The 14,796-nt window shown below is 35.3% G+C and overlaps 2 protein-coding genes across 2 annotated transcripts; both read left to right on the forward strand.

Annotated features, from left to right (window-relative positions):
* LOC122104971 (olfactory receptor 4A5-like) lies at nucleotides 1–924 on the forward strand. The gene has a single exon (XM_042676031.1). It carries the CDS (start codon nucleotides 1–3, stop codon nucleotides 922–924), a length of 924 nt encoding a protein of 307 aa, XP_042531965.1.
* A 4,875-nt stretch (nucleotides 925–5,799) lies between these two features.
* LOC122104952 (olfactory receptor 4A15-like) lies at nucleotides 5,800–6,711 on the forward strand. Its single transcript, XM_042676001.1, has one exon. It carries the CDS (start codon nucleotides 5,800–5,802, stop codon nucleotides 6,709–6,711), a length of 912 nt encoding a protein of 303 aa, XP_042531935.1.
* Nucleotides 6,712–14,796: the final 8,085 nt, after the last annotated feature.

The following is a 14,796-nucleotide window of genomic DNA, read 5'->3' on the forward strand; positions in this document are numbered from 1 at the left end:
ATGACAGAGAGAAACAATGTCACAGAATTTGTCCTCTTGGGCCTCACTCAGGATCCCAAACTGCAAAAAGCCTTATTCGTGCTGTTTTTACTCATCTACATTGTGACAATGGTGGGTAACTTGCTTATCATGGTGACCATTATTGCCAGTCCCTCCTTAGGGTCCCCAATGTACTTTTTCCTTGCTTGTCTGTCACTTATGGATGCTGTGTATTCCACGGCCATCTCACCCAAGATGATTGTGGATTTACTCTATGCTGAAAAGACCATTTCCTTCCAAGGTTGCATGGGTCAGCTCTTTATACAGCACTTATTTGGGGGTGCTGAGGTCTTCTTTCTGGTAATGATGGCCTATGACCGCTATGTGGCCATCTGTAAGCCATTGCATTATGTGACCATCATGAATCGGAGGGTTTGCTTTATCCTGTTGATGGTGGCCTGTACTGGAGGATTTGGACACTCTATTATTCAAATAGTCTTTGTGTACAGTCTTCCTTTCTGCGGCCCCAATGTCATCGACCACTTCATCTGTGACATGTACCCACTGTTGGAACTCGCGTGCACCGACACCTATGTCATAGGCCTCACAGTGGTTGCCAATGGCGGCGCCATCTGTGTGGTCATTTTCACTCTTCTCCTCATCTCCTATAGAGTCATTTTATCGTCTCTGAAGACTCACAGTCAGGAGGGGAGGCGCAAAGCCCTGTCCACCTGCAGCTCCCACATCATGGTGGTGGTGCTCTTTTTTGTTCCTTGTATTTTCATCTATGTGCGACCTGTCTCCAACTTTCCCATCGATAAGTCCCTCAGTGTCGTGTTTATGATCATCACTCCTGTGCTGAACCCTTTGATATACACCTTGAGAAATTCAGAGATGAAAAATGCTATGAACACACTCTGGTGTAAACAGTTAACCACGGGTTGAGGAAGCGTGCACCTCCCATGGTGAAGAGGCTTGTTCTTAATTCAGAAACATCAGACAGACTGAATTCTTACAAAAGGTTACTCAACTGAATGCTTTCTCTAGACCTGGTTCTTTTTACTGAAAATCATGTAATAATATCTTTTGATATTACAATACATTTTACATGAAATTAAGGAAGCCAAATGAGAAATACCAATATTTTCCCCTATAACAGGTAGAAAAGTCCAACTAGCATCACCTTGAAGCTTTCTATCTTTCCACTTACTGTAAGAGAGAGGGGAGAGGACCAGGAGTTCAAAGCCTCCTTGTAGTGCTTGGTGAGATGCAGTCTCCAACTACAAGACAAAGGAAAGAGAAACAACACAGAGCAAAATAAACTGAGATATTACCAGTGTAGAGGTTTTTGTAATGTTGGAAGTAGTTGATGATGAAAAGAATTTCTAGTTGATTTTTTCCCTCTCCTTTGGTGTTAGCTTTGAACTTGTGGCATATGCTTGCTAGGCAGGCACTCTACAACTTGATCCATACCTCCAGCCATGCTTTGTTATTTGCAGATTATTATTTGTCATTATTAGTACTTGAAAGAAGGGCTGCTTGCTTGATTGATAAGTGTATGTCACAAAGTGAGTCACATTTCCTGGTCCTTTTTTTATTGTGTAATCTAGCAATTTTATTTCTGTGTTTATTGAAATGAGATAAAACTGGACTTAAAATATATGCACATTTTTGTTTAATATGGCATTTTTTAAGATAATCACTACAATAATATGATGAAGTGTCTGGCACTGTATGAATGGATAAAGAAAGTATACAGTGGAATGTTATTTAGCTTTGTATTAGAAAAAATATTCTATAAGGACCTGGAAGGCATTGTAATAATTGTATGCTGAAGTAGGCATTGTCTTACTTATATAGCATATAAAATAGTCAAACTTATGGAAACAGAGAGCAAAAGGTTTTTGGCAATGACTGGAGAGTTATAAAATTTCAATAGAAAAGATAAGTGATTTCTGCATTGATATGACAACATATAAGCTACAGGTAAGAATGTATTATGTACTTAAAATTTAGTAGAAATAGCTTACGTGTTCTTAAACACAAAAGCAAATCAAAGAAAACGGTTTTTACCCAAGGTGATAGTTTTATTTATTAGTTTAATTATGGTAATCATTTTGCAATGTCACTTATGAAAACAAAATTGATTATATATCAATTGTGCACCTATAGAGCTGGAAAAGTATAACATAGAAATGATACTATTGTCCTCTACTGCATCATGCAGTTTAAAATTTCTTTGAAGCTGCTTTTACATGTAGAATATTATTTCAGTGGAGTTTAAAAGTTAGATTCTTGTGTTTCAAATTTATGTAGATTGCTTTTTTTTTGGTTGGTCGTAGGGCCTGAACTCTGGGCCTGGGCACTGTTCTTCAGCTCTTCAGCTCAAGGCTAGCACCTTACCACTTGAGCCACAGCACTACTTCTGGCTTTTTCTGCTTATGTGGTGCTAAAGAATCAAGCCCAGGGTGCTGGATGTTGCAAGGCAAGCACTCTATCACTGAGCCACCTTCCCAGGCCCTAGATTTCTTCTTAATTTATAATAATTAGTTGTATTTTGGTATCAATTTCTGGTTGAGTTCCTTAATACTTGATATGTGTTGTTTATGAATTAAATACTTTGGAACAGCATAAAAATGTATGTTATTGTATTGTGTGTTATTTACTGTTTTAGAATGTTTAAGACGTGAAGAATAATTTCTCATGTGCTTTTCTCTTTTCCTATTTTAGTACTAATATTTGAGTACTGATAATTTCTCATGTGTTTTTCTCTTTTCCTATTTGAGTACTAATATTTGAGTACTGATAATTTCAGATGTGTTTTTCTCTTTTCCTATTTGAGTACTAATTTACCAACTGCTTGCTTGAAGCTATGTGAGAAGCAACAACTCTTTTCTTAAGGGAAATCTTGCTTCAACTATATTTGAATCAAGTTTTTAATGACTTGTTCTGAAGTCAGTTTTGCTCATACTGTGGTTGTCAATTTAGATGTCAGCTGAGAAGTTTCAGATGGAGCAGTACACTCATCCTATTTTACTGTGTTGTGGTCATGATTTTTACCAAGAGGGTTTTTATGTTTAATTTTTTTCCTGGACTGGACTTCCCAATGTTGATGATTTGACCTCAAGTTTCCCACTCATCATAGTTTCCTCAAGGGTTTTCTTTTATATCTAGTTATTCTTGTGCAATCTCTGGAGAAGTGTAATCTACCCTTAGAATTATGATTAAGGTCCCAATGAATTTAATTAAGGAGTTAGTGATGCAACATCCAATGATTCTAGCATATGTGCCAAAGTTCAAATATAGAGGAGATGTTCACAGACTTTTTGCCTTTACCTCAGAGCATGTCAACATCAGCATTCCTGTGACTGGGTTTTTAAGGATTTGAAGTGGTAAAATGAATGGTAAACTCAGTAAATTTAGGATTATTCTCCATCTTTTGGGTAATCTGAACTTCATCTATGATGTATGAAGACAGGTCAGAATGAGAAAAGTTTTAAAAGCCATTTTATTATTATACTTTTATTGATATGGAACTTTAGTACAAAATACAAATTTATGGTTTTTCTTCTCTTACAAACCTCACCTTATTCAACTTCAAAATGCTTCCCTTTTCTGAGTGATTAGGACCAATTTTGTCTGAAGGAAGATCCCAAGCATCTTTGTTCATAATGAAGACTTAGAATTCCTGAGCCCAGATAATATTTTCTGGTATTCATTTAAAAAATCTCAATGATTAAAAATGTCATTCTCTCCTATGGAAGTGTGATGAAGCAGAGTTTTTACAAGCATGGTGAGAACTGACCAGGTGGACCAAGGTCCAGTGAAGCTTCATGTGCCCTTCTGTTCTGTCCATTCAGAACTGGCATCAAGTCCATAAAGCTGTTGTCACGCGGGACCCACGAAAAGGTATCACAGCACATACTTTGGACTGGCTGACTGGTTTCTTCCCATCAGTAACCCAGAAAGTATGTTTATAGGTAAGATTCTAAGCGAGGCATTATGCTATGCAACAAACAGTAGGAAAGTTCTTTTAAAACTTCTTCTATGTGATTCTGATCATCGTACACGTCATGGGTCCATTGTGAGTGTAGACAGTATGCATCTTAATTCAAATTCCTAGCACTTTTAAATGATGTTTTGATATTATAAAAATCCAGCACAAATGTATTTGCCATAATCCCAGTATTCTTAGAAAGTAATTTCAAGTGTAGTTCATTAAATGATATTTCATTAGGCAGATGTTTCTAAATCTTTTGATAGAATCAAAGTATTTTCTGTAAGCATTGTTAATACATTAAGAATTAGGATGATGTATCATAAGTTGAATGAGCGACTCTCAAGAACCCAAGGTAATTATTAAGAAAGATAACTGTTATTTCAATACATAAGATGGTAGGCCAATAAGGGAAAGACTAAAATTGAGCACAGGACTTTCTAAAATGAGGGAGTGGTTTTAAGAACAGTTATGCAGATATTTATTTGAAAGAGATGTGAGGCCTATAGATACAGTTTTGAAAACATGGTCATATAGAAATATACTGGCAGATGATATGCACTCTAGAAGAGAAAGTTGATGATAAAAATGATAAAAAATGATCAGTGCTATAGCATGACATGCAACTCTCTAGGTACTAAGGGCTTTAATTTTCTTAAAATTTTAGAATAAATTTTAAAATGTTGAGATAAGAGCTGTATGTATTTAAATTTTTTCACTGTGGAATGTCAAATTATTTACAAAAAGAAAAACTTATGTTTTCATTAGTAATGTAGGAAAATATGGTTGCAATTTATATTTTTTACCTTTAAGATAATGCCTACCACTTTTTAAACTTTATCAGTTTTTGTCTGTCAGAGGGATATTAGATATCACGTGTATTTAATTTTGTACTTTTTTGGTTCCAGACAAAACTAAGCCTCCTATAATTTGTATACTGAACAGTTAGATATATTTTTATTAGTTGGTGATATATGGCATTACCACTATTCTGTTAGTTTGTCCTTTATTGCTTCTTTTAGAGGTTTTTGTTTATGCATTAACTCTACACAGTCTCTACAATCTGAACTACTGTTGTTAGTTTTTTACTTTATGGTATCTTTTTGTAAAGGCTGAATTTGTCAAATATTCTCATTTTGAATGTCAGGTATTAGTGAAGGTTTTATGATTATTGAATTAGAAAATGATTTCTACTTCATTAACTTGAAACTGAATGTAGACTACGTCATGCTTGACTTGATCTTCATTCTTCGTGTACTATATTTTTGTTTATAGTATGTTATATGTACATTTTTTTGATTGCCAGTACTGAAGCTTGAACTCAGAACTTGGGTGCTACTATCCCTTAGTTTTCTTTTTGGGTAGGCATTCTAACACTTGAACCACAGCTCTACTTCCAATTTTTTGGAGGTCAATTGGAGGTAAGAATCTCATAGACTTTCTGTCTTATTTCGTTTTTGGGCTGTGATCGTCAGATCTCAGCCTTGTGAGTAGCTAGGATGACAGGAGTAAGCCATTGACACACAGCTATTTGGACAATTTTATTGGCTACAAGATTGAAAGCTTGTCGTGGGAGACCCATTTCTCTATCTTCTGTTCTTTCCCCACATAACTTTCTAATAGAATGAAGTAAGGAATGGCATTTTAGTACCTCTTGTATTCTTATCTCTGACAGTTTTGGAACATAATAAAGCATAAGGCCTATTTACCTGTTTTTGGAATGAACAACTAAATTATTCTGGATCTCCCATGTTGCTAACTGATAATAGTATTTGTGTATGGTTTTTTTCTGATCATTGACATGAGGGCTATCAGAAGGACATATGGAAAAAAGGGGCAATGTGACTGAGTTTGTGCTGTTGGGGCTCACTCAGAGCCCTCAAGGTCAGAAAATACTATTTGTTGTGTTCTTGCTCATCTACATTGTGACAATGGCAGGCAACTTACTCATTGTCGTGACCGTGCTGGTGAGCCCAAGTTTGGATGCCCCGATGCACTTCTTTCTTGGCTATTTATCTTTCATGGATGCTGTTTATTCAACTACAGTTACTCCAAATATGATTATAGACTTACTGTATGAGAAGAAAACGATATCCTTCCAAGCTTGCATGAGCCAGCTTTTTATCGGACATTTGTTTGGTGGTGCTGAGATTTTGCTGCTGGTCGTCATGGCTTATGACCGTTATGTGGCCATTTGCAAACCCTTGCATTATCTGATGATCATGAACCGACGAGTGTGTGTTCTGCTGCTGCTATTGGCCTGGATCGGAGGTTTTTTGCATGCAATCCTGCATCTTCTCTTTGTTTACAATCTTCCCTTCTGTGGCCCCAATGTGATCGACCACTTCATCTGTGACATGTACCCTCTATTAAAACTGGCCTGCACAGACACCTACGTGATTGGACTCACGGTGGTTGCCAATGATGGAGCCATCTGTGTGGTCATCTTCATGCTCTTGCTGATCTCCTATGGAATCATTCTGCACTCGCTGAAGAATCTCAGCCAGGAAGGGAGGCGCAAGGCCTTGTCCACCTGTGGCTCCCACATCACAGTGGTGGTCCTCTTCTTTGTCCCTTGCATTTTTATGTATGTGAGACCTCCTTCTACCTTTCCCATTGACAAGTCCTTGACTGTCTTTTACACTATCATCACCCCAATGTTAAATCCTCTCATCTATACTCTGAGGAATGCTGAGATTAAAAGTGCCATGAAGAAGCTTTGGACTAAAAAATGATAAGGAGTGGTTTGAGAAATGTGGCATTTGTCTGCAATGATGAGCTGCTCCTTTCAGGAATGTCGTGTGTGATTATTTCACTGGAATTAAATTTCCTCAGGTATAAAATCTGCATAATGAGAAGCATTGGTTAAATATTTTGGGGGTTTCAATTTTTGTCTTAGATATTCAGAACCCGTAGAAAGCATTGATCTATGAGGGGGGCTATAAAATGATTCTGTAGGGACTCGAGATTTATGTGCCACAATTAAATTTGTTTTACTTAATGGAAGATTGTTTATGTTTCTTTGTAAAATTAGAGTTATACTTTTTCACCATTAATAGTGTTTATTACAGATTTTCAAAGAATCAATTATGTAAATACTTGGTTATTTTCTCACCTAACATATATACCCAATATGAATGGAGATATAAAAAAACATAATTTTACTTTCCAAATTCAGAAATAATATATTTCTCTGGGAGGAAAGCTTTGTGATACATTTTTCTTAAAAATAAAGACAACCCATTAATCTTCCTATGTACTTTAAAATACCTGATAATACCTTTGCAAAGTTTTCAATATATCTGTCTCATGTCTGTGGTCATCTAAAAGGGACCAGATGCTTTTTATGTAAAATTAATATAATCCATAATTGAAGAGCTACACCATACAAATGTGGAACTGAAGACCAGATGCAAGCTATCATTTTCAAGGAATAATCCTACCAAAATATATAATCTTTATTTTTGCTCCAATTTAGTTTTTACTATTACATATGCTTATGGTTTATTTTTATTTTCATTGCACCTATGATTCAGTACAGTTTGATAATTATGTATAATGTGCAATTATCAAACCAGATTAATTAGCATTCCCATTCCCTGAAATGTTAAGAAAAGTTTGATTTGCACATAAGAACTGTAGATATTTATAATGTAGAGTATGCTATTTTATATACATTATATGTTGTGAAAATCAGGCTAATGAATTTATTATTTTTGTTTGAACATTTCAAGATTCTTCACTAATTAAATGCCAATTTTTGAGTATAATATTACCATAATATATTGCTTTTTTCTTTCTTTCTTTTTTTTTTTTACTACAACTTGCTTTATAAAATGTTTGTGAAAATTTGTGACATGATTAAATTTAAGTAGCATTTTCCCCCACAAATGGTGCAAATGCATCATCAAATAATTTTAGTTTTTGCTGATTTCACTGCTTAGTGTGGATTTAGGTGGAGTTCAGACCAAGGGAAAATCAGCTCTCTGAAGCAAATCATAGAATAGTAGACACATTGTATCAGTTTTATCCCCATCAATATTTTGTGGAGATAGCTTGTATAATTTCACATTCATTACAGACATTATGGTATTTACTGATATCAAGCATTACTTGTATCAGAGTTTATATATAACTTATTCCTCCATTATTAGGCATGCAAATACAAATAGTAATGATAATAATAGAAATATACAAAGTATTGATGGTTCATGCCTCTAATTCTGCTACTCATGGGGTTGAGATCTGATGATCAAGGTTCAAAGCCAGCCTGGACAGAAAAGTCCATGAGACTCTTATCTTCAATTAAGCAGGCAAAATTGGGAAGTGCAGGTATGATTCAAGTGGTAGAGTGCCAGCCTTGAACAAAGAAATGAAGCTGGAGTGGGAGGCCTTAATTTCAAGCCCAGTACCAGCACATAGACACAAAATTCATTATAATATGGATATGTTGGATTTGACTTCCCCACCCTTCAAATATTCATTTGATGATTCATTTTCATAGAATGAAACATATTCCTGCTCTCCCAATAAAACAAAATAGCCTGAACCCTTCAAGAGTAAGTAGCAATTCCAGCATAGAGTGTGAGGAAGTGCTTGGAGTTCCATTCATGATTCTTTGTGTGATATAGTAAGTGCTTCAGATTTCCAATAAAACTTAAGCTCCATGCTTTATATAATCCTAAATTAATGACTATCCTATAGTACTTTTGACATTCCTTTAGCTGTTAAGCTGCTCACTCATTCCCTAGCCACCTTTTGACAGTTCCAATTCATTCTTATCCAAATTATCTTAGTAGATAAATTGAACCTTAAGTTCATCACAGATAATAAAATCATAATTCTCAGCTGGAACACTAATTAGTATTCATTTAAATACTGTCATGGGGAAAGCTCACTTTCTTGTGTGTTTTCTGTGGATAGCCAGGGCCAGAGTAAATCTATGTGATGTGCCTTTTAGTCATTTTATGAATACTGCCATGGGGGAAGTTTATATACAACTTGGTTCAATGATTGTAGTTTAAGGGAGTAAATCATATAATTTCAATAGCCTGATAGTGTTTCCATTTATGGCTTCCTTAAGGCTGAAGGAAAACTAAAATTACATTTCAGGATAAATCTATGTCAAAGCACTGGGATCTGTGTCTAACTGTGCTTTGTAAGCTCTACATGATATTGAGCAGTCATTGATGCTAGCAACTGTTTTCAAAGCTCTTTGAAGTAGTTTCTCATGGGATCTATCATAACCTAATAATATTTATCACATTAATGATTGTGGCTTAGTGAGACATAATTTATTTTCATATCATTAAATGTTATTCATTGTATATATTCAATTCATCTCTAAGAGCTAGTCAAAAGGCACCTGATCCTCTATGGGCATATGAAAGGAGAAAAAGTTAATAGTGTGAAAAACTATCTGACCTCCTCTGTTCATTACAGTATTACCTGCAATGGCTAAAGCAGTTGACACTGCAATGAATAGAAGAATGGGAAAGAAAGCATGTATTAAATAAATATGTATACACACACATATATACATAAACAATAAAATACTCTTCAGATAAAAAAGTATATTCTCAGGACATAGCTAACAAGATAAAGAGAAACCCCACAGAATAGGAGAAGATTTTTACCAGCTATGGATCAGATAAGGGCCACATATCTAAACTATTCTTAGAACTCAAAAAATTAACCCCTCCCCCCAAATCTCTCAAAAACTCAACATCTCAACTAATAAATAGGCTAAAGACTTAACGAGACTTTTCAGAGGAAGAAGTAAGAATGACCAATAGATACATGAAGAAATGTTCAATGCTACTACATTGTTGGTTGTAATGTAAACTTGTTAATCATTCTGGAAAGAAGTACAAAGTTTCCTTAAAAGTCTAAACATAGAGCTTCCCTATGACCCAGCAATCACAATCATGGGTATTTATCCAAATACTACAAACCAGGCCACACTAAATTGACCAGAACCACCATATTCATTGCAGCATTGTTTACCTTAGCAAAGATATTGAATCAACCCAGCTGCCCATTAGTGGTCAAATGGATCAAGAAAATGTGGTTTGTATACACAATGGAATTCTCTGCTTTCCATCAGAAAAAAATGATATTTTTAACTTTCATAAGAAAATGGAAAGACTTGGAAAAAATTGTATTAAGTGAAGTAAACCAGAGTCACAGAAACATTGGTTGCATGGTTTCCCTCAGTGGTGATAGCTACAATGTGCCTACAGACCTACAAGGAACCATACTGAGTGATTAATATAATATATTAATCGTTATGAATATATATTTATATGAATGTATATATACACATATATGTACACACACCTTAGGACTTGATCAATTATATAGGTCTCTTGATATTCACACCCTGAGGCCAAAGGAGAATATGCATAGGAGCAGATCACAAAGGTTCAATGGCTATGTGTATATGATCATATAAAATAATATTTTATGAAATGTACTCTAAGAAAAGAGATTTTTTGTTTCAAATTTTTTTATTGTGAAAATACTGTACAGAGGGGTTACAAGTACATGGGCAAGGTAATCAGTACATTTCTTATCAAGCATTGTAGCCTCCTCCTTTGTTTCCCCTTCCCATCCCTTTCCATCCTCCCCCCTAATCCCCCCTACCCAATCCTCCTCCCCCCCCCACCAAACTTGTAAAGTTTGTTTTCAACATAATGACTTGTACATCTCATTGTTGCAATGGGTCCACCTGTATCCCTATTTAAACAATTTGTTTTTTCCCTTCCTCTCCAGAAATTATACTGACATCAAATACAGTGAAAGTAGGGGTTATACCATGTGGGAGGGACATACAAAGCAACAAAGAAATAATATTATAAATGTGTTAGAAACAATCGCATGAAAGAAAAAAACATTTGAGTACATATCTTAGGGTTCATTTCCCTAACATCAACTTATCTGACCTTTTCTGCTTGACTCAGACATATACTAGTCATTGCAAATAAGGGAAACCATGAGACCTATGTTTCTTTGGGCCTGGCTTACTTCACTTAATATGATTAGAAAAGAGATTTTTAATTGTTGCTGTTGCTGTTTCTGTTTTCTTTTCCTTTTTTCTTGTTTGCTAGTTTGTATGTTTGAGGGTAATAGGGAGCACAAAGGTGGAACAAAGGGTGAACAAATGAAATGGTGTTACTCTCTAGACACTATGTGAAAGTGAACTGTACATTTTGTGGGTGGGGATGAGAGGGAAAATTTGGGAGAGAGTGAGGGAAGGGAAGACATAGTTTAAAAAGAAATGTATTCATTACTCATTACCTGATTCATATATAATGGCAACCCCTCTGATATTAACTCTACAATAACAATAAAAATGCATATTCTCACATTTTTCAGAACATGGATGGAGCTAGAGAACATTAGGATAAGTAATTCATGTCAGATACAGAAAGGAAAACTTTTATATAATCTTACATATATGTGGGAATCCAGAAAAGAAAAGAAGTAAAAAGAGATATTAGGATGTGAAGGAGTATGATACAGAGAAAATTAGGAAATGTATAGCAAATGATACCACTTAGCAGACAGAGGATGAGCAGTAAGAGGATTACAATGGTGAATTGTTCTCAGGAATTTGGTTACCTGAGTAAATTATAGCTGTTCTTTCCTGACAATAAGAGAAAAAATAGGTAGTTTATGTGAGGTGATATGTTAATTTGATTTATTTGTTATTTTTATTATTCATACATGTACCATGTAACACTATTATTTAGACCATAATTATACCTGAAAATTTTATTTTAAAAATACTTTGAGTTCTTTTGACTTTTTTTCTTATAGTAAAATTAATGGATTTTGCTAATAGCAAATAATTCACAGCTGAATTTACCCATCAATCATTTTTCAAAGTTGTATCTGCTTGAGCAAATGGCTCTGGTCTGATCTAGACTTACTCATATCTGCTTTTGCTTTGGGAGATGGCTTTGACTGTGATCATGTAACCCATCATCCTCAGTGTTTTCTTCTCTACCAACTGCAGGCCAATCAGTCAAGATACCTTGGGGTTATTACCCAGATTCAGAACCCAAGATGGTGTTTATATTTTCAAATGCAAACACAGTTGTATTTGTAGTGTATGCATGTGTGTGTGTGTGTGTATAAAAGATGAATCTTGTTTCCGAGACTGCTAACACCACCATTCTGTAACCACCACCATTTTGTGACCAATGGCTCCTTGTTCCTACTTTGAAGTCTTTATTTATTGATAATTGTGTTGAACTTTTCCTTTGTTATTTGGTGCTTTATCATGATGATGTAATCCTGTCTTATCCGGTGGTGTGGCTATGGAAGGAGGAACATTTTGAGCTAGTTTAACTATTATTTGTCATATACATATACATATATATGTGTGTGTATATATGCATAAATTTATGTATATCTATCTATCATCTGTCTCATAATTGGAAATCATGTGTGGGTAACTTCTGTAGATTAGAAATGATCTATTCTCATTAGAGATTTTTTTCATATAATTTGGAAGTTAGTTACTTTATCTTGGCAAGACCTAAGTCTTTATCCTCTAGGGATTGTTCAAGGATGAACCAACTAGGAATTACTTCCTGTTAATGAGGAATTGCTTCATTTGAATTTGTTCCACTTATTCCAATAAATCAATCCACAATCACCTTATAATTGCTCTCATGTAAAAGAATGATGATTTATAAAAAGTCATAGGCTGTATCTGAACATAAAAGTGAAAGAAATCTCCCTGGAAGAAGAATGAAGCTATTTGTTTTGCAAACTCATCTACTGTGCTGGAATAGATCTTCAGCTGCTATCTAGTCTTGCATGGTGTTTTTATATAATGTATATTTGTATGTAGTATATATAGAAGGCTGCAGAAACTCTCCATTTTGTAGGATGAGAGTGGGGAGATTTGGGAATACCTTTGATTTTAAAAGAATGGACTTAGGAAAACACTATTTTAATGGAAGCAGCAATGGGAATTGGACGTGTTGAAGGTTCATAACATCTGGCTTCTACAGAAATCTAGACCCTCCCTACCAACATCTTCCACTACTAAATCCCTGTGCATGGAATTCTCTTGCTGACTTCTAGCCAAAATGTATTTCTTCACAGGTAAATATTCTGCCAGAAAGTATGTAATAAGCTAGAAATATATATATTTTATATATTATATTCATAAATATAAATATATATATTTTGTAGTTGCAGGATTCAAGCAACTATTTACATGTCATCAAAACTAAAGAAACATGGTAGATACTATGTGTCCCCAAGATAAAAAGCTTATGAAACATGTACATGGAATTCTATTGAGACATCTCAGACTGCCAAGCAGGTGATTGAACATTAGCTATGAGGATCTAGATCCCTATTTATCCAGATATGTAGCACTGTGACTTATGACTCTCTCCTTTTCTCTCTCTTGCTCTGTCTCTCCATCTCTGTCTCTGTCTCTGTCTCTGTCTCTCTCTCTCTATCTGTGAGTCTTAAGTTGATGGCTGATAAACAGCACTATTAAATTTGGCTACTACAGTTATGGCATGACTGTACATTTAATATTAGCTGACTTTTTATAAGAAGTAAGAATACACTTGGAAGTTTATACTTGATTATCAAATATAAAAATATTGTCAGAGTTGAAAAGTCATGGCTGAACTGTTTTAGGCAGATTGAATAGACAGGATGTTGAAATTATCCAATTGTATTTTTCATCTTCATACACAAATAGACACATACATAATTATAATTATGTATAGAAAGTAACTCAAACGAGTGGCCTTCTATTGGGATTGTGCTATTCTTTTTTTAATTTTTTATTGTGAAAATACTGTACAGAAAAGTTACAATTACATGGGCAAGATAATGAGTACATTTCTTATCAAGCATTGTAGCCTCCTCCTTTGTTTCCCCTTCCCATCCTTCCCCCACCCCCCCACCCAATTAACCCTATAAACAAACTGCTGTTCTATTTCTGATCAGTAGGACTTAGGAAATCTAATGTATGAACCATGAACCACTATCCACTATTTCTCCTTTCAGCTTAATTTTTTTCCATTCTTATTACTAACTTTCTCCAAAAGATCTGACAAAGATGTTTTCCTTACAAACTAGATGCTACTTCAATAGTTGTTAATAGTGAGGAATCCAAAGGCTGGGAAGGTGGCTCAGTGGTAGAGAGCTTGCCTTGCATGCATGAGGTCCTGGGTTCGATTCCTCAGTACCACATAAGCAGAAAAAGCTGGAAGTGGTGCTGTGGCTCAAGTGGTAGAGCGCTAGCCTAGACCTGAAGAGCTGAGAGACAACACCCAGGCCCAAAGTTCAAGACCCATGACTGAAAAAAGATCAAGAATCCAGTTTAATTTAAAAAGCACAGAGAATCAGGATAGTGACTATAAAATGTGTTATGAAATGAGTACAAACAAGTTTGCAGTGGACAGAATGACAGTTCCTGAAAACTATCACAGGTCCAAGAAGTAACTGCGCTAGCATCAATGTGCTAAACACCCATGCACTTATATGCTGACACAGTCCAAACACTACCACCTTGAGATTTTTTATTTGGGGTAATAGTGGAATTTGATTTCAGGCTTCATGCTTGCTAGGCTGCTACAACATTAGTGAATCAAACTTGAAACTCAACTTTTTATTGGTTATTTTTGGAATAGATCTTGCTTTCTGCTCTGGCATGTGCCTGAGCCACAAGCTACCTATATTTTAAGCTTTCTTTCATCACCTAGCTCTCAGGCATGAATTGCCGTATTGGGTTCCCCTCCATAGAGGTGGCATCTCTCAGACCTTTCAAGCCTTGGCAG

The sequence above is a fragment of the Dipodomys spectabilis genome, unplaced genomic scaffold (genome assembly GCF_019054845.1).
Source record: "Dipodomys spectabilis isolate Male_0828 unplaced genomic scaffold, ASM1905484v1 ptg000030l, whole genome shotgun sequence".
NCBI lineage: Eukaryota > Metazoa > Chordata > Mammalia > Rodentia > Heteromyidae > Dipodomys > Dipodomys spectabilis.

Excerpts from the sequence above, each read along its gene's own strand:
- LOC122104971 (XM_042676031.1), top strand. The coding sequence starts at position 1 with ATGACAGAGAGAAACAATGTCACAGAATTTGTCCTCTTGGGCCTCACT.
- LOC122104952 (XM_042676001.1), top strand. The coding sequence starts at position 5,800 with ATGGAAAAAAGGGGCAATGTGACTGAGTTTGTGCTGTTGGGGCTCACT.